At 45.5% G+C, this 26818-nt stretch overlaps 1 protein-coding gene across 2 annotated transcripts in view; it reads right to left on the reverse strand.

Annotated features, from left to right (window-relative positions):
* The window catches only part of PRKCB (protein kinase C beta), a 307175-nt gene that overhangs the window by 36245 nt on the left and 244112 nt on the right, over positions 1-26818 (reverse strand). For both annotated transcript variants that reach the window (XM_081819817.1, XM_081819816.1), the window contains exons 10-13: positions 24073-24246; positions 9660-9751; positions 7994-8056; positions 2526-2664 (exon numbers count right to left, since the gene is read on the reverse strand). In XM_081819817.1, coding sequence (XP_081675943.1) covers positions 2526-2664; positions 7994-8056; positions 9660-9751; positions 24073-24246 — 468 coding nt within the window. The remainder of the gene's footprint in view (positions 1-2525; positions 2665-7993; positions 8057-9659; positions 9752-24072; positions 24247-26818) is intronic.

Raw genomic sequence — 26818 nt, forward strand, 5'->3', positions numbered from 1 at the left:
GAGAGGAGGAAGGAGGGGTAGAGGGAGAGGGAGAGAGAGAATCTTAAGCAGGCTCTGCACCCAATGTGGAGCCTGACACGGGGTACGATCTCATGACCCTGAGATCATGACCTGAGCCAAAATCAAGAGTCTCACATTTAACTGACTGAGCCACCCAGGCACCCCATTCTTTCTCAAATCTTTGGCTATTCAGGGTCTTCTGTAGTTCAACATAAACTTGGGCAGTGTTTCTTGTACTTCTGTCAAAAATGCAGTTGAAATCTTGAATCTATTGATGGTTTTTGGTAGTATCAACATCTGACAATATTAATTCTTCTAATTCATGAACATGGGATGTCTTTCCATTTATTGGTGTCTTCTTCAATTTCTTTCAGCAATATCTCACAGTTTTCAGAGTAGAAATACTTCACCTCCTTAGTTAAATTTATTTCCTAAGTATTTTATTGTTTTTGACGCTATCGTAAATGGGATCCATTTCTTTATTTCATTTTCAAAAAATTTGTTGTTAGTATATGGAAATGATACTGATATTTATATACTAATTATATACTAATTATTAATTGATAATTATATACTAATATCGTATCTTGTAACTTTACTGAATTCATTGATTAGATCTAACAGTTTTGGTTGAGTCTTTAGGATCTTCTATATATAAAATCATGTCATATGCAAACAGAGACCATTTTTAGTTCTTCCTTTCCAATTATGATATTTTTGTTTTCTTGCCTGATTGCTCTAGCTAGGACTTCTAGTACTATGTCGCATAGGCATCATGAGAATGGACACCTTTGTCTTATCCCTGCTTTTTCTGTATCTACTGAAATGATGTGATTCTTTTCTTTTATTCTATTAGTGATGTATTACAATGATTGATTTGCATATGTTGAGTCATCCTTGCATCCCAGGAATAAATCCCACTTGATCATGGTGAATGATCCTTTTAATGTGCTCCTGAATTCAGTCTACTAGTATTTTATTGAGAATTGTTGTATCTACATCCATCAGGGATATTGGCCTGTGGTTTTCTTTTCTAGTAGTGTCTTTTTCTGTTTTTGGTATTAGAATAATACTGGACTTGTAAAAATAGTTTGGGAGTCTTCCCTCCTCTGATTTTTCACAAAAAATTGAGAAAGATTGGTATTAATTTTTTTTTAAATGCTTGGTAAAATTCTCCAGTGAAGCCATCTAGTCCTGGGCTTTTCTTCATTGGGAGATTTTTGATTACTTATTCAATTTCCTTACTAGGAATTGGTCAAATTTTCCATTTCTTATTGATTCAGTCTTATTAAGTTGCATGTTTCTAAAAAATTTTCCATTTCTTCTAGGTTGTCCAGCTTGTTGGCATATAGGGGTTCACTGTACCTTGATTTTTTTTCTCTTAATATGTTTCAAAGATCTTTCCATATCTATATATATAACTCAGTCTTTTGAATTGAATTGATGTGGTATTTCATACTATAAATAATTCAGTCTATTGTCCATTCCTTGATTGACAGACATTGTTCAAGTTAGTACATACGGATGTACTCTGATCTTTATAAGAGCTGCATGGTACTTCTTAATGTGAATGTAGTATATTTTAGCTAACCATTCTTTTACTGATAGTCATTGAGGTTGCTTCGTATTTTTCATTATTTAAAAATAGCACTGTAATGAAGAAAGGACTTCAAACACATATCATTTCAGCTATGTGCATGTGTGTTGCAAACTAAGTTCCTAGAAGAACTATTTTGGTAAAAGAGTATGCAGGTTTTAAATTTTGTGGCAAATTATTTAGTTACATGGGGGCCTCTCATCACCATTGTCCCAAATAAGTGACTGACAGTCAAGAAAAGAATTCTAGAATACCCATTTCCAAGACTCTGCACCACATCCTCAGTTCCTTTCCTAAAAATCTAGTAGTAGATTGCAAAATGCCACTTCTCTAAGCACCAATTCAGAGAAAAAGGAAGGCTATCATCTGGCACAAATTTTGTACCATGACATGTTGGGGAAATCCATTCTGCAACTGACCATTTCCTTTGGGAAGGGAGGCAGAGGCACTAGATTTAAATCTTTTCCCTTTCATTTATATCTTACTCACAAAAAGAAAAATTCTAAGTCTTTCAGGATTTAGTATCAGCACATAAATCCTATGTCATATGTCAGCTTAGGGAAGCCCTCTCTGTCTCTCTTTCCCTCCTCTTAACAAACATTTCAATGTCATAATGAGGCAGTATCATATGGCCATGAGCCATAGCAGCTTGAAGAACTCTCCTGATGTGTGGATGGTTCTTTTTGAGTTTTATTTAAATTTTCCCCCAAACCTTGATGTATTTTGGGCCTGAGCTTCTGGATGTGTGCAAAGTTAATTTGCATGTGTGATCTCCAAGGAACGATTTAGAGTATAGGAGAAGGACTAGCCTGAGTTTTGCTTGCCAAGTACCCCCCTGGACCTTTCCTAGCTCTGACATGGTCATCTAGGGCACAGGGGAGAGATCAATGCAACATGGACATGTGTTAGGGGTCCCATCAGCTCTCACCTCAGGGGCGATGTAGTCTGGAGTGCCACAGAATGTCTTGGTGGTCACCCCATCCCAGATGTTTTCCTTACACATGCCAAAATCAGCAATCTTGATGTGGCCCTCTGAATCCAGCATCACATTGTCAAGTTTGAGGTCACTGCAGCAGACATAAAAATTTAAGGATTTAACAAATGCTATTTATTTCAAGTCAACCAACAGCCACTCGTGACGTGCAAAACATTGTGCTAGATGTTGGGGAAGCACAGAGGTAAGTATGAGCCAGCCCTTGCCCTCTAATAGTTTATAATCTGACCAATAAAGAGGGGTCCACAAACTTGTCTGTTTTTCTTTTTCTACAGATCCAACTGTGCCAAGCATCTCACGAGGACACAATGAGACAGCAGCTCCGAGAAGAGAGAGCCACAGGAAGCTAAATAAAGAGCAGAGAATCCATAGAGGCTTCTTGTATCCAGGAGCATTTCAAGAGTCAGTCTTTGTACTTTAAGGACCCCTTATATTTCATAGTAAGATACATTTTTCACAAAATTATTATTTTTGAAAATATCTCTGAAGATCATGGAGGAAAAAAATAACCGATGGAAAGAATCTTATTTAGCTTCAAGTACTCCAAGCTCTCCTAGGCTGATTCCTGGGACATGACCGCAAGAGCTCCCATTGATTCTTTCACTCAAAAAAAAAAAAACGGGCTGCACACCTACTACGTGACAGGCACTATGCTTGGAGCTAGGTATATACTGTGAACAGGGTAAACAAACATTTTGCTCTTGTTCAGATTAAATTCCAGTATAGGGGAAAAGACAATTAACAAGTGTCCAAATCTATAATTATTATATGATTATTAATTATAATTATTATATATTACTGAATTATCACATTATTATTAGTTCTATGATTACCATAGATTTTGATGGGCAGTGTGAAGAAAATGAAGAGGATGATGAATTAGTAATTGGGGAAGGTTTCTACAAACAGGATGCCAGAAAGGTGTCATCTCCATGGAGGTAACATTTGAACTTTAACCTAAAGGACATGTGCTATACTTGCATTCTTTTATTTCATCCATGTTGATGAGGAGAGCTTGATTATTTTTGGAAATGGTTGCACATTCCCAGAGTATTGGTTACTCCAGTATCATCACACTTTCTTCTTCCCTAAACATCTACTCCAGTGTCAACACTTGGTATTTTAGTATCAATGAGTAGTGATGATCTATTGGCCAGTCTTCAATCTCAATAGAGTCCAATTTCCTGAGAGGTAATGGGGTCTACTATTCAACTCAGATCTCTATCTTAAATCATCTTTATTGGGTGGAGGACATCTGCGGTACCTGCCTATTTTAGCATCTTGTGATGACAGCATCCCAATATTCCTTTGAAGGACTATCCTTTCCTGATTCTCAAACCATGTAAGATTGGTGGCGCTGATCCCAGCTCCTGGCTCCACAATCAGTCATGTGGGCCTATCCTGGCCACTGGAAACACCTCATTCTGTTGGTCACAGTGACTGTTCCAGGAATGGCCATGTGATCCAATATGAGTTAATCAAAGCCACTGAGCATCAGCTCTGGCACTATTGTCAGGAAAGAGATGAGCTCTTTTTACATTGGGATTGCTCAGGTGGTAGAATGTAAGTCGAGAAGTGCCAGGGGTCACCAGATGGAGAAGAAAGCTAGTAGTGATAAAGCAGAAACTGGAGGGAAGGTGATAAAGTGAACACTCATAACATCATTTGAGCCCCTGGACCCATCCTGGTGTAAGGTCAGATCTGCCCCCTGGACTTTTCAGTTATGTCAGCTATAAAATATCTTTTTTAACAAGTTAGTTTGAATTGAGTTGCTGTTGTCATCCTCGACTATAATACAACTTCGACTAGAATACAACCTGAAAAAAACATACTGGCATATCCTATCTATGCCTGTGAGGTCCGTTCATCCAAGGGGAGGCCCACTTGCACCCCATTTGCCAACAGCAACATACAATGATCTTTGGTGCTGTCCATGTACCACCCATATCCAGCCTTCATCCTTCTACAAGCCACAGTGGTCTCTGAATGCCAGCTTAGAACTTACACTGGACTTTGTAGCAACTTGCTTCACCTAAACCTGCCAGGTCTACATGTGATTTGAATAACAGAGACCCATGACATTCCCCTCAGCTTGACCACATGCCCCCAAACAGGCAGCTGGGACAACTAGGAAAGTGATAACAACTTCATGTGCTATAGAAAAGGAGCTTCAGGGGGTGCCTTGGTGGCTCAGTTGGTTAAGCATCTGACTCATGATTCCGGCTTAGGTTATGGTCTCAGGGTCATGAGATCAAGCCCTGCATCGGGCTCTGTGCTCAGCATGGAGTCTGCTCGAGATTCTCTCTCCCTCTTCCTCTGCCCCTCCCCCCACTCTCTAAATAAATAAATAAATAAATACAATCTTAAAAAAAAAAGGAGCTTCAGGTGCCAAGAGCCAGCAGGTTATGCAGCTGGGGGACAACCCAGTCATATTCACTGCCACATATGATTTTTGATAGTCTACTACATCCTTTGGTTCAATGTAATAATCCATCATTTCTTCTTCAAAAGGGGGCTGGAGCAATTGTTTTCATTTTCAGAAATCCATCAAGGGCAAAACCATCACACATTCTAGGGATGGTGATCCATAAATAAGACACGAAGTTTGGAAGGATCTTTGTCCTTCCCTGCACCCAACATCTCCAGTTATGGTCCTCAGAGAGGGCAAGTCTAACCTAATTCCTCATCCTCTTTACTTAAGAATTCTCCAATTAACTAGAGATGTAAATGAAAGAGGGAGAGATTTGTAATATTTTAAAAGACCTTACCACATGAAGGTCACCTCAATGAAGTTATAAAACCACACATCTTCTGCCAGGTAATTTATCTTTACTGGTTTTCATTTGATTATCAATTTCAAAAACTCTGTCTCAATCAAGGTTTTTGATTGTGAGCAACAAAAATCAACTCTGACCATGTCAACCTGGAAAGGGATTGTTAAAAAGGTATTGGGAGTTCACAGAATCTCCTAGGAGGCTGGAGAACCAGATGTAGAGGCGAGGCAGCTAGGAACAATGCTTAATTGCACGCAGAGCTGGGCCAGTGAAGACGTCACAGATGCCACCACGGGGTACAGACATCTTGTTCCATGAAGCGTAATGCTGGACTCTGGATATTGTTGCTAAGAAGTGCTTTCCCTCATGCCTCCGGAAAATAGATGTAGCTGATTACTATGGCCACCCTCAATTCTACAGTCTCTGCCTTTCTTGGTCACTACCTTCTGATTCATGGTGTTGTGTGAGTGTGACAAGTGTCAGAGCCTGGGTTGTGTGTCTGCCCTTGCTGCAGGGAGGCTGTGAGAGTATCTGGAATTTTCCATCTGTAGAACAGGAGATGGACTTTGTTCCTACACACGAATGAAAGGGATTCAGATGCTGAATGCTTTAAAAGAGTGATAAGTGTCCCCTAAGAAGTATGAATAGTTGAGGAAGAATGGGAGAATGTGTTGGTAGAGAGAGCTCTGAGTTAGGCAGTCTTAGCACCGAAATCTAATCTTTGTATTTTATAACCGGAATGGCAAAGGTCCTGGATCCCAGACCCCAATCCACAACCCTACTAGATTGGAAACCCAACCCTGAATCCCAACCCAGTTGACAAAAAACTCTATTTCCTCTCCCGGCTCCTCCCCTGGGGCTGGATTTTCTTCCAATAAACTTGCAGTCCCACATTTAATCTTCTCAGCAAACCTCAGTGGCCAGTTCTATTCTAGCCAAGACCCATCCTGTCCAAGAGTTATGTTCTAATGTCAGCACATAAGGTGAAAATCATGTGGAGTGAATGATTACCCATGATCCCCGTTCTTCAGTTAAGCCCCTGCTGAAGTTACTGGCTTGGATTAGGGGTCATGTCATATGGAAGATAATGTGTACCCTTCAACACCAGAGTTCCATTTGGCACAAGGTGCTCCCGCTTATGGCAGTCAAAGAGGAAACGGAATCAGAGGCTTCCTAGGTGCATCTCTTGCACACACAGTGATACAGGTTCATTGAGGGCAAGCATGGCCAGAATGAGCGTGCGATTTACAGTTTGAATTCTTTTTATCTCTCTTTTTATTTCTTCACTGAACTCACCCAAGTGCCAGGTGAAACCATTCCTCTTCCTGACCTTCATTCATCCCTCCACTATCAGGAATAACGAAGCAGAGTAGGGACTCTACGTACTCAGGATGATTGTCCCCTCCTCCGCTAGATTCATATCAGCATTTCAAGGAGTTCAAAAAAAGCCCCTGGACTCTGCAGGCTTCTGGCAAGGTGCCCACCTTCCATCTCTCCATTCCATCAGTGCCCACAGCCTCCCCTCCACTATCTGCCTTGAGACCACCATGGCTCATCTTTTTACGCTTTTTGGCCCCACGTCCTTTGGTTGCAGCAAGACGCTGATCCCGTGCTCTCCACAGAGTGACAGGCACCCCCGTCACCACCAGGCCCACGCCAGTCCCCTCCCCTGCTCGGCTTTTCTCCCTAGCACTTATCGCTCCTTGACAGGCTCTATCTCTGTGATTTACGTATCCGTCTCCCAGCACTACAACTGAAGTTCTCCAAAGGCAGGAGGTTTTGCCTTTTTTCTTCCCTGTTGCATCTACACCATCGAGAAGAGTGCTTAGCACATAGTAGGCTTTCAATAAATGTCCATCAGCTAAATGAATGGCATGGAATTTTATGGCTCTTCACAGTCTTTTAGATAGACCTTCACCCGTGCCAAGTGCCCTTTGGAAGCCCCGGGCCCCTGTCAGCCTCTCTTGCGTAACCAGCCAGCCCGAGCCCGCACTGCGTCTGCCGTCGCATCCGTGTGGTGTAAGGAGAATCGTACATCCCGGACTCACTGTCAAATAGCAGCCTCAGGCTCAGTAGTCTGCCTTGCATGAAATATAAAACGGTATGACTCATACAGCTATGATCATACACTTGCTCCTCCAAAAACGGGCAAATGCCAAGTCCTGAACTTAATCCTGTCTTTCAGGGCAAGCATTTCAGAGATTAATTTCTAAATTGTAGTTACGTAGCAAAGAAAATAAATAAATAAATAAATAATCTCATAATAATAGGACCCATCATATCCCTGCCAGCTGAGATTCTCTGCTTGCTCCCCAGATTTGGGGTCCTGAGGCAAGAGAAGGAAGTGCTGGGCCCCCACTGGCGAGCTTGCCCTCTTGCAAGCAAATGGTCTCCCGTTTGAGGCTCTGAACCATCACTGGTGGCAGGGTCCATAGCGATCTTCCGTCAGCATCTAGAGCCGCCCAAACTTTGCCAGGGCAGTGGGCGATGCGAACACATGCCCAAGTCAGGACTGGAGGATTCCTCCCCCACCAGGGATTCTAATTTTAAAAGCAGTTAAAGAAAGAGGCAGAGAGGGGAGGAGCTGAGGGAGCAGAGGGGATGGAAGGGGTTGCAGTGCTCACTTACCGGTAAATGATGCCCTTGCTCTGTAAGAAGAACAGACCGATGGCAATTTCTGCAGCGTAAAATCTGAAATTAGGAAAAAAAAAAAAAGCAATGGAGAGATTCAAGGACACCGTATGCCTGGCAAACCCTCAGAATTCAATACAGTATTGAATGAGGCATGGGGCATTCACATCCCACCGTAGATGGTCAACCACACATCTCGTAACACAAAGTGTGGGGGTGTGGACAAATTAACAGGGTTTAGAGAGCCACGAGGCTGCCTTCAGGACAAATCAAGGTGGGCAGAGGTTCAGCAGCTGATCGGTGGGGAGGAGGCCATGGGGGAGGACGGACTGGCTGGAGAATGAGTTTCAGTGTAAGGCAAGTTTAAGATCTGAATACTAACAGCTCATCTGTTGAAGGCTTTCCGTCTACATACCATCATTGTAGGTCATTATCTGATTAAATTCTAATAACCGTCTTCTGAGGTAGGTCCTACTAGTACCTCCCTCTTCCTTAAATGAGGAATTGAGGGTTAGTGACAGAAAAGGACTTGGCCAAGTTATATCACTAAGGAATGGCACGGCATTTGCCCAACGTGTAAGCTCTTAACGGAGGCCCAGAAGGAAAGAGATTTTGAGAGAATCAGAAAGTCCCAGTTATACCACAGGGTTAGGCAGGGCTTTAGGGAACTCTGTGAAGTGTCCTGACAATTTGTTTTGTGTGATAATGGGATGAGGGTCTGTGGTCAATTAGGTGTTAGAAGTAAAAGAAGAGCCAAGCCCATCGTCCCCTTAGAATTGTGGCAAGACCTAGGCATGGTGCATGGAGCTATCTAGAATGCAAACCCTACCAGAATACAGTGCTCACCACCTCGGCAGGTGGGAGGGGAGAGGGCAAAGCTGAGCTGAACAGGAGTCAGCAAGCCTCTGGAGTGACTGTAGGGGCCCTAGGTGAGTCCTGGGGAGCTTTCTAGAGGGACAATGAGATCTCAGCCAACTGCTCAGGAGAGGTTATCTCTGCTAATCCTATGACTTGCTGTTCCTGTTCACCAGCAGGGGAAGAATATGATGAGATCCATGTTCTCAAAAGAAAAGACTGGCTGCCTTGGGGACTGACAGGGACAGAATGGACTCAGCAGGGGAAACACATTTCCAAAAACCCAATCGTCTCCCCACCCAGGAGCCTCGGGGCACAGCCACAAAGCAACTTGATTGGTCATCCCCCCAGGAAGGAGGGCATCCAAGAGAGTGAGCGATGGAGAGCAGAGCATAAGAGCAAAAATCTGGGTCAGAATGTGGATCTGTCTCACACTAGCTCTGTGATCTTGAGCAAGTTTCTACAAACTCTCTGGGCCTGGCACACAGTAAGCTCTCGAGAAAGACTGGCAAATGAAAAAACAAAAGCTACCACGACATCCCCCAAGGAATCTACGGGGCCTTTCCTTCGGAGTCAAGGGCAAAAATCAGAGCTAGAGAAATAGTTGTGGTTTTCAAGCTTCAAGTTCTTGGTGTCAAGGAAAGAAAGAAGTATCCCATGTCAAGCAGAATACCTTTTTCCCTGGCCATACATTTCTCAAGAAGAAGCAGCTCAAGATGTTAAGAATCCCTATTCAGCTGAAAACCCAAGGTAACTAATAGCCCACCAAGTATCCCAAGGGAAAAGCATAGCACAAGTTTGTACTTACACAGCATGAGGCTCCTTAAACCGGCCAACTTGTTGGATGTGGTACATGAGGTCACCCCCGTTCACGTACTCCATCACAAAGTACAGGCGGTCCTAGAAGAGAGCAAACCGCAACATCGATATCCTGTATTTCTCAGGTTCCACATGGAGAGCAGGGAATAGCTGGGATTTAGGATCAAAACCCCCAGGACTCTATGACAGGCCCCCATTTGCCAGGCCCATTATTCCCCCAAGTGTAATATTTGTGCCACTGGAAGTATGCAACTGGGCATAGGCAGTACATGAATTTTTTAAAATTAATAGCTGTCAAGTTATATTTGTTTGTATTGGAAAATGTAATTAGCACATTAATATTGTGACTTCATGGATATTATTGTTTAGGATAAAGCTAATTGTAATAAAGGATAGAAAATAAATACATAGGGGCGCCTGGGTGGCTCAGTCGTTAAGCGTCTGCCTTCAGCTCAGGTCGTGATCCCAGGGTCCTGGGATCGAGCCCCGCATCAGGCTCCCTGCTCGGCGGGAAGCCTGCTTCTCCCTCTTCCCCCTCCCCCTGCTTGTGTTCCCTCTCTCGCTGTGTCTCTCTCCATCAAATAAAAAAAAAAAAAAAAGAAAAGAAATACATAGATCATATTACAGATAATAGGTAGCCGTGGTAATCAGCCTCCATGATGGCCCCCCGTGATTTTTGCCTCCTGGTATTTATGTCCTTGCATAGTAGCCTCTTCCCACAAGGAATAGGACTGACTTGTATAACCAGTAGAGTGTTGTACCAGTAAAGTAATGTGTGATTTCCATGACTAGGTCACAAAAGATATCGTGGCTTCCACTTTGCTCTCTCTTGGATCACTGGTTTGGGGTAAGCCAGCCGCCAGGCCATGGGAACGCTCAAGCAGCATCTCGGGAAGGTACATCTGGCAAAGAGCCAAGGCCTCCTGCCAACAGCCAACACCAACTCCCCAGCCACGAGAGGGAACCACCTGGGAAACAGACCCTCCAGCCCCAGTCAAGCCTTCTGATGACTGCAGCCCAGACGACAGCTTGATGACAACTTTCAGGTGGGACCCCCAAGCTAGAACCACCCAGGTTAGTCACTCTTTTGAGTTCCTGACCCACAGAAACTGTGAGATAATAAATGTTTATCATGGTTTTAAGCCCTTGAGGTTTGAAGTATTGTAGTAGATATCTAACATCGTGACTATGGGGGAAAAATGAATTATTAGAATTTGAGAAATAGTGGCCTCAGAGAACATATCCAGAAGGAAACGAGTTTGGGCCAGAAAAAGGAATCTATACCCCACTCAGGGAATTCTTTAAACATGTCTTTCAAGGGAGATGGGAACTATCTTAGAGTCAGGGGCTGTGTTCCGCTCAGCCGTGTAAGCCCTGTTCCTGTCCCACGACTAGGTCATAGTAAGTGTCAAGAGAGTGGTGCCAAACAGATTTTATTTGGAACCCAGCTTTGCTTCCTGATTTGGAAAGGTTATTAAACATCTGGGTCTCTTCATCTGTGACATGGAGATTAATAATAATAATAATAATAATAATAATAATAATAATAATAACTGAGCCACAGTGTTATTGCTGGGACTTAGTGAGACAGATGAGTGTTATGGTCCTTGGGGGGACACCTCCATGAGATTTGCCTCTTCTCCTTCCATCAAGGGGTGCCTGCTAAATGAACAAATGACTTCACCTCTTCTTAGAGAGGTCCCCTTGGGTCAAGTCACATGATCAACTTAATAAAAAAATCAAAGAGAACGGAATGGAAATGATCAGAGCACCCTGCACAGAGTACCCCTAGGTGTTATGTTTTGGTTATATTTATGTGTGTTTGGTTAAATCTGTAGGTTGGTGTGGCTGGGTTGCAGTGTAAAAGGAGGTTTGCTGCCCAGCGTCACAAAGCTGTCCTGAGGGACTGTGAGACCAGGAACCCAGAGAGAACGAAGATGACATGCGTGAAGTGCTCTAACATGCAGCTGGCCCTCCAAAATCTTAACAAAATCTTTCTTACAGTGCACAGAACTTTATCTTCTATGTAACAGTCATAGATGCATGTGCCCAACATGTATTGTCTAATAATTGGAATGATACCTCTTATGAAATAAAGCTACCATCTTGTGAGCATTTATCATGGGACTGAGTCAACCACTTGAAATAGTTTACCTCACTTCTCTCTCTAAACAACCCAACAGGACAGTATTACCCTGCTCCCCCTTTTAAAGATGGGAAAGTTAAAGCCCAGAAAAGGGTAAGTAACTTGCTGAGGGTCACTCAGCTGTTCAGCAGCAGAGCTGGGATTTGAACCCAGGAAGGTCCATTCCAGGCTCCTCCTGTGTAAGGTGCAGAACTAGACATTTTACGATGTGTGGGTGTACCCTCCTCTCTAAGAGCTTCCGGTCCAGGAGCGGAGAGAAGAGATATAGAGCTGAGCTCCAGCCACACATCAAGACAGAAACTGGCAGGTCATAGGTGCAAAGCACAGGTTAACCGATTATTTCTGACAAGTCAAGGGACTTTCTCAGACTGATACTACTTGACCCCTACAACATCTTTAGTGAGAGGCAGAGACGGAGGTAGAATTATCACTTCTGTTTCTCAGTGTCCAAGGCCTATGAGATTTGCAAAAAAAAAAAAAAAAAAGGTCACATCCAAGTTAGTGGAGACAGCCAGAACTGCCAACACCCAGCCCCTAGTTCTTTGGGGTTTTTTGATAGAAAACAAGCCTTAAAAATAGCATCTGTCTTTGCTGCACGTTGAAGGGAACCAAAACACTTGCTTTTAAAAATTATTTTTAAAACTAGCAGATGGCATTGGCCACAGAGAGAAAAGCAAGTGAGGGAGAGATTTCACTTGCTTGCTTTCTGCTTGGAAGAACTCAGCTTGCCCCTCAAACTCATTAGTTAGAATCCCAACATCAGGGACAGCCCCGCTGCAGACCACGTTTTGTGGTCTGTTTCTACCACGAACCGTATGCAGGGAAATCCTGCGATCTCTCATCTTTGAACTGTACTGAATCTGGCTTTGGCACACTGGTACTTTACATATTAAACACTGTGGCTGGCATCCTGTTCGCCTTCCATTTTCCGAACACACACTTAATGATGCTCCCTCTTAGGTGAGGCATTATTCTTCTTCCAAAAATGCCACTGTGTATCAATCCATGGTGCCCAATGTTAAGAACTCGACCGATGAGTGGGGAGACCAGATAAGTTTCCAAACAGCAACGTTTCCCAAAGTGCGGTGGGAGAGAACTCCAGGTGGGCTACGGATGCATGTGGCTTTAGTTCTTTCATTTTGTGTTTATTTTAATGTGTATTTTGGATACCATAACTCCCCCTTGACGCCCCTGATTTTATGGCTCTGACTGCTGAGAGGGAGAGAGGAGTGTATGGAGTTACAAAGGAGAAGAGAGCAAGGCAGGGGAAGACCAGATAATGATACATGGCGGAAGGCCATCACCCTTCAAACTTCGGTTTTCTCACGCACTAGCTTCTAGATTTTACCGTTTGTCTGCCTCATCTACTAAAATTTACTTATTTTAAATTATTTCCATGAACCCACTTTTTCACTGGAACACACTGTTGAAAAATTTTAAAACGTCATACTAAAGTCATAAATGGAAATTTTCTCTGCAAAAAAAATAAATGCATATCTGGAGTCTATCAACTCTATGCTATATCCAGCCTGGCTTTGTTACATCGATCCCTCAACTGACTTATGCTTAAAACCAATGCATTTTGTCCATGGACCACCAAGTTCATCTCCCACTCCAAAGTGAAGAACATCAAAATTTGAAAAACACTGCCAGGGGCAATCTAGAGCCAATCTTGAGCAATGTGAATTTTACTTTATTTTATTTTAAGATTTTATTTATTTATTTGGCAGAGAGAGTGAGAGCGAGCACAAGCAAGGGGAGAGGCAGAGTGAGAGGGAGAAGCAGGCTCCCTGCTGAGGAAGGAGCCCGATGCGGGGCTCCATCCCAGGACCCTGGGATCATGACCTGAGCTGAAGGCAGACACTTAACTGACTGAGCCACCCAGGCACCCCTGCAAAGTGAATTTTAGAATTTTCCTTGGGCATTTATTTTTGCAAGTCATGTATTAGGTGTTAAAGGGATAGAAATGATGAATAAGATACAGATCTTGCCCTCAGAGAATTCAGAGTTTTTGTGAAAACAAATATGCAACTAACTTGAGCCATAATCTAAAATAAAATGTGGTAAGAGAAATTGCGTGACAGGCACAAAGAGGGAGCTCCGGGGGCGTCAGCTAACTAAATGGCCCTCACCCACTGCCTCAGATTCTTACATAATTACCCCCCTCCCCCATTAGGGCCCTGAAATTTGACTCCCCACTCTTATTTTTTAAAATTTATTTTATTTATATTTACTATTATTATTATTATCATTATTATTTTAGTAATCTCTACACCCAACGTGGGGCTCGAACTTACAACCCCGAGATCAAGAGTGGTGTGCTCTTCTGACTGAGCCAGCCAGGCACCCCCATGTTCCCCACTCTTCCGATAAAATTATTTCAAGACCTCAAAAGATCTTTCTTCTGGTCACATGCAGTAGTTTTTGATTAGGACCTATTCGCTGTACCCTCCTACGTGAAAATCAGAAAGTATGTATTGAGTATAGAGAATCTCCTACGTGTTCAATTTTCCGAAGAGGACATGTCACAGCTCAAAGCTTCAACCCTCATCTCTCTGGGCTGATGAAAATCTTGACTTATATTTCCATCCTTTTTCTTTCTCCTGAGCTCCAGTCAGCTCCAGCTGGCTACAGGACGTCTCTACGTGGGTGTCCCACTGTCAACTCCAATTAAAAGCTCAGAAAGGCAAGCTCACCATCTTTCTCTTCAACCTAGCCAGTCTGCGCAACTTCTAAAGTGTTTTTCCCAAATTGTCATTGTTATTGGTGTTATTCTTCGTTACCTGCTGCCCTTGTCCCCTCGGCACAAAACGACTTCCATCAATTTTAAATCTCCTTTCCCCTTTATCTCCCGTATTCAATCAGTAAGTAAATCAAACTAAATGTCTGTCTGTCACACCACATCATGAAAAATGGTTGGACAGGATGTGTCACATCTGGAGCGTGAGTGTAAGGGTCATTTGATTTAAAACACTGACTGCAAGGCACGTGCCAAATTTATCTGGGGGGCCCGGGGTAGGGCAGAGAATTCAAAGAAATCATCATTCTTTCTCCAAGACAGCTGAAAGTGGGATATCCATGTGACCGCCTGGGGGGATGCCTGTCACTTTTAATAAGACACCATAGACAGAGAAGATCAACAACGTGGGCAACTCTAACTGCACGCCCCCATGCTTTCAAGGGAGTGTCAGTAAGCATTTACCTATTGCGTGATCTTTAATGATTTTCTAAGCTGGCCAATGAGTTAATCCTGTCTTGTAAGCTGTTCGTCTTACTGTTCAGATGCATCTGTTCCTCTCGAGAAGCTTACAGCGCCGTGGTTAAGAGCCCTAGCTTTAGCAAGCGCTAGTCCTGGGTTTAATCCCAATTGTATCGCTTACCCACTCTGAGACCTTGCAACAGATACTAAACCTTCCCTGCTTTCTGAAAGGGGTAAGAATAGCTTCTCCTTCAGAGGTTTTTCCAAAGATATATCAGATGATGCATATCCCATCTATGCAAACTCACAGAGCCTCCCTCCAGTCAGCGTGTGGTCAAGGACATGTATCACACACAACTTTTCTTTCCTCTCTACTCTATAGCCTTAGAATTACCATCAGAATCAAGCAATGGATGCTCCTCTCTTTTTTTCCAGCTTTCCGAGCCTTGCCATTCCACATGTAGAGCAAAGTTCTCAAGGGCTAGGACCATCTCTCCTCTTCCTTGGATTTCAACAGACCTTTAATTGTTGAATGAACGTGCAAAGGCCACCGTTAAGAAGGCAGAGAGACCCAGGCTGTGTCTCTTCCAACCCATGCCCACTTTATAGGCCTGGGTTGCATTCCTGAGTCCTTTCCTGAACTCAGGATCCTCTGATGCTTCCGTTGCCTAAAGCCCTGATACCTGTGAAGCTCTCAGCAGCTTCCTCTCCTTGGAGGCCCTCAGCGCCATGTTTGTACCACTAGCAGCAGGCTCTGTCCTGCTCCAACACGGTTAGTTTCCTTGCACTCAAGATGGCGTCTCCCGCCTGAGGCGAGTACCATTATCCCTTCCCTGTAGATACAGCCCCTTCCTAAAGGTTCCAGCTGAGTTAGTGGTAGCCAACTACCAGCTGACTGGGCCAGGAATCAAACGTCTGACCTATGCTGAACCAATCAGATTCTCTTCCCTATGAGTATGAATTAGGACTCAGGGAGTTCGGCAGATAGGCAACCGGCAGGGGGCCAGGGAAGCTACATTACCATGATCAGGGAGAGACAAAGAAAACAAGGAGAAAGAAACAAGAGATCTATTCTAGAAAGCTTTGAAGTTCTAGTTCTTCATGAGGCTCAGGTACATCTTTGCCTTTGGGTTGTTTCCTCCCAATAAAATTCTCTCTCTCTCTCTCTTTTTTAAACATGCGATAGTTTGGAGGAGGAGGAGGTTTTCTGTTTCTTGCAACCCAACCATTGTCAACTGAGACTACACCAGAGCTTCCTATAGCAACGCCCTTACATCAAACCATATCCTTGGATACTGCCAATCCCAAGTTACCAGGACCCCTCAGACACTCACGGTGCTCGATGGACACGCCATCAGGGGCCAGCCCTGCAAGTGGAATCATCCCCATCCCCTTCCCTGTCCCAGCATGCATTCTGGGTTGACGCCCTTCCCAGCATGCCTTGCAACTGAGTTCTTGCTGGACCATGACAGCAAATTTGGGGAGGAAGTAACTTCTGTCCTTCAATGACTCATAAAATCTAATTCTATTTAAAAAAAAAAAAAGAAGTGCATATGTTCAATTGAAAAGAAAACATTTAAAATAGATGTTTTGCTAAGGAGACGTAACTGCCTGTGCCCACTGGCAGTTGGGATATTGCATGAATGTGCCAGGCTGACAATTGTCCCTGGGAAAAACTGCAGAAAGACTGGAGGGAACATAATCCTTTTGTGCCCATGAGCCAGGCGCCCCTCAAACCCAGCTCTATCATGCAGGTAGCTTCCACTTATTGTTTACTCTGCACATCATACATCATCTTTTTAAACCCTCCCTTATTATGCTCACTTTAAAGATGATGAAATCAATAGAGCTGCTAAGTGCCTTTCTAGGGGTCACACAGCCACTAACCGCGGACCCAGATTTATCTGACTGAGGCGCTCATGCTTATCCCTTAGTGCTTCTAGAACAATTGCCTAAACCCCAGCTCATCTAATGAGCAATTTTTAAAATTCAGCTTCTTTCTGATGGAGTTTACATCTCCTTGGGTATTAACTTTGGCCATCTTGTGGCACATTCAACACTTTTAAATTGTTTTATGAGAGACATTTCTGAAATCATACACATTCAAAATGAAGACAATTATCTACGGACCCCTCCCTAAATCAAAGCAATGTTTTGATTTGTCTGCGCCTCTTTCGGATCCTTTTCCGTGTGCATATTCAGTTATAACATGTTTAGAATCATCCCTTAAATAAAATCGAATACCTTTCATTTCGGTTAACGTTGTGCCATGCATATTTGTCAGAGATTCTTTTCATCCAATTTTTTTGAGAATGCTTCCGATGGAACTTTGCTTTTCGAAATAAGTTTTTATGAAATGAAATTTGCATCATTCTAAGAATGACAAAAGTTGTTTTGCATGGCGGTGGGTGTCTTTTTCCTGTTTATCTATTTTGTCCATCTTCAGAATTTTTTTTATTCTATTAGGATCTTTCATCTTCAAAATTCAAAGTTGCTTGCAAGAAAAACATATCAAATTTGCAGCATATTAGACTAGATTTGTCATTTTTTTTAAAAAAGTAGCTGATTCATAAAGGAATTCTGGGTCACAAAATGCAAAATGACAATCCACTTGGGCTACACTGGCCTCCTCTCTGCTCCTCAAACACACTGAGCATGTTCCCTCCCGCTTTGGGCACTTACACTCACTTTTCCTCCTCCTGTCTAGAACACTTTGCCTCCAGATAGCTACATGCCTCGCTCCCTCACTTGCTCTGGTCTCTGCTCAAATGTCATCCTTATCAGAAAGACTTCTCTTTGATCATCCGATCAAAAATAGCACCTCTCCCACCCAACCCCTCCATTTCTATAGCCCCATTCTTTCTTTCTTTTTTTTTTTAATTTTTAAATTTATTTGACAGAGAGAGAGACAGCGAGAGAGGGAACACAAGCAGGGGGAATGGAAGAGGGAGAAGCAGGCCTCCTGCTGAGCAGGGAGCCCGACGCGGGGCTCGATCCCAGGACCCTGGGGCCACGACCCGAGCGGAAGGCAGATGCTTAACGACTGAGCCACCCGGGCGCCCTAGCCCCATTATTTCTTGTGGTTTATTATCTGCCTCCCCCATTGGAATGTGAATTCTAAAGGAACAGGGACTTTATCTCTTTTGTTCACTGATGTCCCCCTCACAAGGATGCAGCTGGGTCCTGACATGTTTATTTCAACAAATAAATATTTGCTGACAGAATCAATAAGCCTTAGTAGCCTCCGTCCACTGGCAGGAATGATCTGACTTTTAGGGGATGCTGGCTTCAGAGAGGCTGCCTATTCCAGCCCAGCCTTCCTCCTCCTCAGCAGCGCCAATCAGGGGGTCCGGGCCTACGCAATTCCGGAAGGTGAGTGTGAGCCAGATGACCACCTCCACGGGCCATCCCCAAAAAGGAGCCTTCCTGCTCACCTGAGCCTTGCTAATGCATATGCAGGGCTCCCTACATTTTAAAATCCCTTCCACCACAAAACCTTTCCAATCATTGCCAGATCCTTGCGGGGTAAGTAGGTGACCCTTTCACAGTAGAAAGAACACCTTCAAGGGGCATTAGAAAACCCACCACTTACCAACTGTGTACCAGCCGATTCACCTTTCTGAGGGTTGGCTTCCTTTGTGCCGAAACGTGAACAGCCCTCGCTTATAGTGTTCTTGTGAAAGTTGGATGTAATCAAGACTTAATGTAAAAATGACTTATAAACTGGGAAAAGGAACCTGGAGTTGAGGCAGGGGCAGGAGAGCAAGGTTGGGGTTCTGGAGTCTGGCCGAACAGATCCCTGCGCCGCCCCTTATCTACTGCGTGACATTGCATGAGTTACCTAACATCTCCAGATACCCGTGTCCTCACCTACAAAGCAGGGGGAGTAACGGCGTCTACCAGGCGAGGTGCTGGGGGGATACAGTGGGAGAGTACCTGCCGAGTGACCCAGGCTGAAGTGCTCACAACACTGGCTGTTGTTTCTGGTTGCTGTTTTTATCATCCCCGTTAAGCCCCGTTGGGTGGCAACTCAACATCCCATACTAGCAGAAGCAGGGGCTCTGAGTTCAGTGGGCCTGGGACCCCGTGCTGTGTTAGGGAAAAATACCCAACATCCTACATCCCCCAGCCTTTCTCCTACAGCGTGAGGTGACAGCTAATCCCCTCCATTGCAAGATTTTTCTGGCGAGGCTAGAAGTGAAATGAAGTTTTCCAAGTCCATACATGGTGGATGCTCGGACGGAGAGTCAGTTCCGCGCTGGAGAGGGAAAAGCCGAGGAGCACCACGAGCCTTCCCTGAACAGGTGAGAGGTGAGCCAGGGGTCAGGGCTCGGGCCCCCGCTGGAGCCTACACACAGGCTGGCTGTTGGTGGCTCTGCCCTGGGGGTGTCAGATGGACTAGAAATCCAGCGAGTCACACTCAGCGCATTCAAAAGACCTCATACTTGCAGCGGTTAAGTGTAAAGCTCGGTGGAGCCAGGCTGCCTGGGTTCAAATCCTGACCCTGAAATGTACTCGCTGTGTGGCCTCAGTCCGCTCGTCCTATAGGATGATGACAGGACCTGTCCAAAGGCTGTCATGTGGCTTCGAGTGTAGCCCTGGGCCTCATGTGTAGTAGGTGTTATTGTGTCTTTGAAGTACATTTATGTAAAATCAAAATATATGTGCTGGAAGAAGCTATCTGCTGCTGGGTGAACAGGAGGTGGGAGGGCACAGTGGCCTCTGACTCTGGCCGCAGGTCAGCGGGTGCCTTGCCTCAAGCCAAGCACACTGGTGACATTTAAAGTTACATTTTCCCCACACAACACAGCCCTTAAGAGACAGGGTAGCGACTTCCTCTGATCTGCACCAGCAAGGTGGCGATCTGTTCCATCCTTGGCCTGGCTGGATCAGGAGACTGTGGGTTGGCTGCCTACACGGGGCTTCTGTCCGCACATAAGACTCAAAGCCACTGAACTGTGTTCTCGGCTCTCAGACCCTCTGCCCTGACATGTGGCACCCCTTGAGGGGGCCCAGGGCACCACACAAGTCCCAGGTAAACTCCATCCCCACTGTCTAATGCCAGAAAGCATACTGAAATACAAGTGAGAGAGGGGGGGCAAGATGAAAAGAATCACCTCAAATCCACTCGACTATCATTTTTCAAACAGTAAATTACTAACAAAGGTATTGTATATTAATGAGTTAGTATTAGTCACACACATTAGACTAATATCCCCAATCTCAATACATTCAGTTGAAATTGAAAATGGTGCTCCAAGTTGGTCCAGCCTCTTGCTTGAGGACAAGATCTCTTCTTGATCTACTGACGTCTGTCAGTGAACTTGGGGAACCCCAATGGGAAGAAGAGAAGATGAGGGATGAAGGAGGCTGAAGGTTTGAGAATCTAGTTTGGTCCTGTCTCTGCCACCCCTGGAGTGCCTTTAGCACCTAATTCCCTAAAAACTCCAGCTTTGGAATTCCCTTCACCATCTGTGCCAAGACCCTTGTAGGATGTGACCTATGGCTCACTTCATATTTTTCTTTACCTTGACTCTCCTCTTTTAGGCAAAAATATTATTTTAGAAGCAAATGTTAGTCACCTTTGGAGCATAATCACGAACCAATTAATTGATAAACTGTCCAATAACAAGAAAGGATCAAACATTGATCCTGCCTTTCCTATATGAACGGTGCCACCAGCAACTGAGGAGGGGCAGCCCGTCTTCCCAGAGGCATTCCAATGAATACACGAAAAAGAAATGACAGAAGAGGATATCAACCATTAAGGGACCGAGGCACTGCGTGAGCATCAGTGGTTTGCCAACTTCATAGAAAGAGGGACACGGGACGTTACACACCTTTGAATGAAAGAGCGCACCTTCTCCTCCATTCTTGCCAAAGGGATTGGACCTGAGTCTGGCCAAGTCTCTAGGTCCAGCTACCAATCTGCAGGAAAACACTGAGGATGAGGTGGGGAGGAAAGCACATGCAGGAGCCCCAGGACTGTGCAGTCAGCTAAATCCAGACCAAAAATGCTCCGGGTCAAACAGCCGGGGATCTTCAGCAGATAAAGGGACTGGTCCAAGCTTAGAAGACACAGCCAGTTTCTACAAATGGGAAAGATTAAACTATCGTATTAAGAGACTGATAAGACTCAAGTGATAAAACTGTAAAGACATGCAAGGAAGTCAAGCTACTGTTGGCTGGGAGATTGAGATTAGAACATGAAGAAGATTCCAGAGTGGCTGGCCAAAATTCTGTTTCTCAACCTGGCTGGTGGTTTGGGGAACTTAATAACTCATTACTAAAACATCTATTTTGTGTGGTTTTCTGTATTTGCCTTATAATACCTCAAAATTTAAAAATTGAAAGACGTTACCGTGCTATCATAAATAGAAGAAATCTGTAAAAAGAAAAAAATATATATTTATATATAAAATAAAAGCAAACCAATGACCTAGAAACTGGTGTTTGCCAAAGCTCAGAACCTGAAGCCTGGTACTCTGTGTTAAAAAGGGAAGTGTTAAAAAAGACAGTACAGGGGTGCTGGCACCAAATGGAAACATTTCCCTTGAGGCACTCAGAATTAAAGCGGATTAAAAGGTGAATGTAGGGCGCCTGGGTGGCTCAGTCGGTTGAGCGACTGCCTTCGGCTCAGGTCATGATCCTGGAGTCCCGGGATCGAGTCCCGCATCGGGCTCCCTGCTCAGCGGGGAGCCTGCTTCTCCCTCTGACCCTCCCCCCTCTCATGTGCTCTCTCTCTCATTCTCTCTCTCTCAAATAAATAAATAAAATCTTTAAAAAAAAAAAAAAAGGTGAATGTAATCTGGGGCGCCTGGGTGGCTCAGCCGTTAAGCGTCTGCCTTCAGCTCAGCTGGGATCGAGCCCCGCATCGGGCTCCCTGCTCGGCGGGAAGCCTGCTTCTCCCTCTCCCGCTCCCGCTGCTTGTGTTCCCTCTCTCGCTGTGTCTCTCTCTGTCAAATAAATAAATAAAATCTTAAAAAAAATAAAAGGTGAGGGCGCCTGGGTGGCTCAGTTGGTTGGGCGACTGCCTTCGGCTCGGGTCATGATCCTGGAGTCCCGGGATCGAGTCCCGCATCGGGCTCCCTGCTCGGCGGGGAGTCTGCTTCTCCCTCTGACCCTCTTCCCTCTCGTGCTCTCTGTCTCTCATTCTCTCTCTCTCAAATAAATAGATGAAATCTTAAAAAAATAAAATAAAATAAAAGGTGAATGTAATTTAAAATTTATGCACCAGCCAAAGTCACCCAAAGTCACCCTTTGTACCATTTTGTAGAGGGATGCGTGCGCCGTACTTTGGCAAACACGACCCCAGCTCTTAGTTGTGCCTGCAGTCGAGTGAAGGACGTTCTAGGAGACCTATCACCCAGCAGACCCCCACGTGAGGCTGGTGGACCAAGTCCCTGCAGGGAACACTATACACACTTGCCTAAAATGTGCCCTCCCCTGATGGCCTGAGGTAGGGAGACTATCTGGGAATTAGAACTGGACCCCACCAGATAATCATATCACCCAGAGCACAGATACCGTAGGGGCAATGAGGGGACAATCTGGGGACCCACTTGCTTCTGTAGGTTCTACCATATCCCCTACTGCACTGTTTTGTGACGATTCCATGTCTGTTTCCTCTGCTCCGAGACCATAAACTTCTCAAAAACAGGACCTGGTTTGCTTGGCTCTATACCTGAGTACTTGGTCAAAGCCAAGACGAATGCCGAATGCCTGTGAAATGAGTGAGTAATATCTGCTGAGCATTGACCTGGCACTAAGCACTGTGTCAAATGCTTCTCGTGGATAGTCTCATTTCCTCTTCACAACCACCTTGGATGTAGCTACTTTTAGCTCATTTTACAGATGAGCAAACTGAGGCCAGGGGGGTTTTACAATTTGCTGAAGGCCACCCAGTGGTAGATGACAGAGCCAGGATCTGAACCCAGGTCCCTCTGACCCCAAAATGTATCAAAAGACTTCTCAGAACAGGGAAGGAGCCAAATCCCAGCTCTGCCCCTTTCACACAAGGCAGTTCTAAGCCTGATGTGTGGTCTGTATTGATAAAACCCACCCCAAGGCCAGTTTTAGATCTTTCCAGGCTGGGGGCGTGGAATCTAACTTAGCAGAGGACAGGACTTGCTGATGTTGGCGGAGAGAGGAAGTCCCAAGCTTTAAATTACATGCAATATACAAAAGCGTCCCATTTCACATAGGGGGTGGGCTCTAAAATTAGCATGCATAGTGAGAGCTGCACAGAATCGAAATAATCTTCAAGAATCCCTTAAGGCATCTTTAAGTCACTGGGCCACTGGCCCTTAGAAGCCCCAAAGGCAAGAATAACTTTGTCCCTTTTTGTATTTGGGGGCTGGCCACCCCCTCCTTAGGTATGGAGGCCAGGGTCTCATTTGAACAGGGAAAAGGTAAGAGGTTACTTAAAGGGATGGCCCTTGCTCCTGCAGATAGAGTTGAAATCACAGTTAATAGCAGATAGTGCACAAATGTCCCCTTCTCTTCCTGGGAGCCACAGCTGTGTGCTCACGAGCCCCTGCCTTGGACACTGTACTCCCCCCTTGGGGGGTCCTCCGAAGGCTGTGTTCTCAGGCAACCCCTCCTTAAGGAAGTCCACGCAACTGGCAGAATGCACCCGAGCATTCATCCGCAGGGTCTGGAGGGCTGACTAACCATCTAAACACACACGCCCTGTGGCCCTTCCCACTCGTTCTCATCTGTAACCTCTGATGTAACATCACATATTGTGAGACCGAAAGTTCTCAGTCGCTGTCCCCGAGTCACCTCTGGCTGTCTGAGAAAAACCCTGCTCGGTTGGTTATTAAGCCAATGGCCCAAGTTCCTTTATCTTCATCAAAACAGCATCTGCCTAGGGGAGAGCTTCTCAGTGGCCGCCTCGGAAACTCTCAGCAGCCTCCCCCGGGCACACCATCTTCCTGTCTCTAGAGTGGAAAGGGTCCAGGTGTCGCTTTGGGGGTGGGTGCTGCTGGGATGGCTCAGGCCAAAGCCCGGTGAAGCCCTGGGGACGGGATGGCCAGGTCCCCCCAGGCGAGTTACCATGGTCTGGAAGCAGGAATGCAGCTGGGTCAGGAACGGCGGCTTCCCAGGCAGGGCCAGCACCCGCTTCTCCACCATCGTGCACTCCACATCGTCATCCTGGATCACGACGTCCTTCTTCAGGATCTTCACAGCATAGAGCTCGTCTGTGCCTTTTCGCTCAGAGAGCATGACCTGGGAGAGAGAGGAAGCCTGTCAGGGTGGTTGGAAGGGCCTGGGGGGAAAGAAAGACATGTTCACTCAAATCCACTCCAAGCTCTGCCCAGATGCCCTCTGTGGACACCAAGTCAAGGGATGACGTCCTCCAAGGACCTCACACTTTGACTGGCTGAACCCAATCAGCAGGCAGGGTTCCAACAGCAACAAGCAAATATTAACCCCTTTGGGATATGCACCAATGCCCAGTCCACAGGGCTAGAATACAAACCACCTGCGGGGAAGTATCTTTGCTTGTTTTGTTCACTGGTGTAATGTAATAGTGCATAGTAGATGTTCGATAAATATTTGTTGAATGAGGGCATGAGTGCCTTCCTGATAACACTGAATGTGGAGCACTTGTTCCCTTATTCACTCAATTATTTAATATTCATTAAGAGCCTGCGAAGCACTGGGAATATGGCCATAAATAAGCAGGCATGTTCTCTGACCCTGCCGTCCAGAGGAAGAAAGACTTCAGATATTAATTACAGGGATGATTAGTGTAATATTTTAACATCCTCTCTCGCAGTCCTGCGGCTTCCTTCCATGCAGCTGTGGTCCCCACCCCAGCATGTTAATCGGTGTGGCTCAGGACACATCATTATTTTTACTGGTCATGACTATGTCAGACGCAACGGTGGCCAGCAGTACTGTTCTCAAGAAGCCTCTTAGAAGAAGCACAGGGCAGCACCACACTGCAAGAGACCTGATCAGGCCTGGGGGCTTCTGGGAAGGCTTCCTGGAGGAAGAAGCAATCAGACTGAAATAAGCATTTACTGCAGGCACTGTGTCAGGTATTTGGCAGGTGATTACCTCAATCACCACTACATTTCTGAGCACTTATCAGTGTGCCAGATAAGTAGTGGTTTTCATTTGTTATTTCTCATTCCTTTGTGTAGAATCTAGAAGGTAGGTACCTTTAAGAACCCTATTTTATAGGGAAGCAAGGCTCACGGAGGGTAAGAAGCCTGTCACACAGCAAGTTCAATTAGAGACAGGGACAGGATTTGAACTCAGGTCTACCTGACTCTAAAGTCTCTGCCTTTAAACGCTGTACTTGCCCAGAGCTCCAGAAGAATCCTCAAGGAGTTTAGGTGGTCACACAAATAAAATGCTCATACCGGACTCAGCTGGAGGACCAGAGAATGCAACAGAGCCCTAAGGCCAGAGGGAGGGATACCTAGAAGGCTCTCCAAGGCAGGAGGGCAGCTGGGCAACCTCCATTCAGCTCTTATCCTAGGGGTAAGAGTCTGACTGCATGGAAGCTTCCAGGCTGAGCCCACTGGCTCACACAGAGGCCCCATCTCCTGCTTTCACCATCTCCTTTCTCACCATAGCCAGGGCGGCCACAGGCAATGCAGATCCAGGAATTTAGAGCATTTAGCAAGAAAGCTCCTGGTGCACACTTCCTCTTCCTCTACCATAGGACAGTTCTCAACTTCTCCCCTCTGGCCCCACCGTAGAAATAAGGGTTGCCAAACTGAGCGAGTCCTACCTGCTGGGCGTTTACTCAGTCCCCATGCAGATCTGCCAGCCCACGGGGCAGGGTGGGGCTCAACGTGCCAGGCTGTGTGTTCTCAGTGTGTTTCCCATCTCCTCCCAGTTCTCTCGCTAGCCCCCAAAGGCCGTTTTCCCTCTCCCAGCCCTCAACAAGGTAGACACGGACAACTCCACGAGGCTAGTATTCTAAGATGTAAAGAGTCAGGTGGAGATGGGGGTGTTCTGCTCCCAGATTCCAGAGAAGGCTGGGGATGGTGCAAGTGCAGGGAGGAGGCAGGGACGTGACTTGGCCAGAAGACACATGGGTAGAGGGGCTGAAGGCGGGAAGAAGAACCTTCAGCTGAGGAGACCCTCCGAGTGCAGTAGGAGGGGCTCAGTGCTGAGCCGGCTTCGAGTGTGGACAGCCCCACTGACCCATCACCACCGGTCAAGGCATCATCTAACTAACAATCCTAAATTCTTGTAAACATCCCCTTCCGGACTGCCCAAGACAGAACAGAGGGGCCTCCGACACCCCAAATGTCGATGCAGTCATGATGGGACATCTTAGCCTCTTGCCTAGAGAAGAAGCAAGACAGATGGCTGGGAATTCCCCGGGCACCAGGGACAGGGTGGACATCCTACAGCTATTTCAATTATCCCCACTTCACAGATAAACAAACTGAGGTTCAGAGACATTAACCTGCTCAAGCTAACAAGTGCTCTAAAAATGCGGCTTTGTCCATGCTACTCAAGTGCAGACAATCCTTCAGGGACTCCCACAAGGCTCACAATCCCATGACTCCATCCTCTTCTTGCTTTTCCTTTGAATCTTCTATCCCCACCGTCTGCAGTGTCCTTCTACACTCTTTCACTGCCCAGAAAATCAGAGATTCAACTCCGTTGCTACCTCCTTCTCTAATCCTCAGTGTTACACTCAGACCAAATGGGTCACTCCCTGCCCTGGGCACCAGGACTGTTTTGCACCTGTCAGTCACTTTAACACAAGCTTCCCAAACTTCAATCAGTCATTCATGTGCCTTTTTTAAACATCTTTTCCTATCACCTA

The sequence above is a fragment of the Leptonychotes weddellii genome, chromosome 5 (assembly GCF_054177405.1).
Source record: "Leptonychotes weddellii isolate Sample4059 chromosome 5, ASM5417740v2, whole genome shotgun sequence".
NCBI classification, from domain to species: domain Eukaryota; kingdom Metazoa; phylum Chordata; class Mammalia; order Carnivora; family Phocidae; genus Leptonychotes; species Leptonychotes weddellii.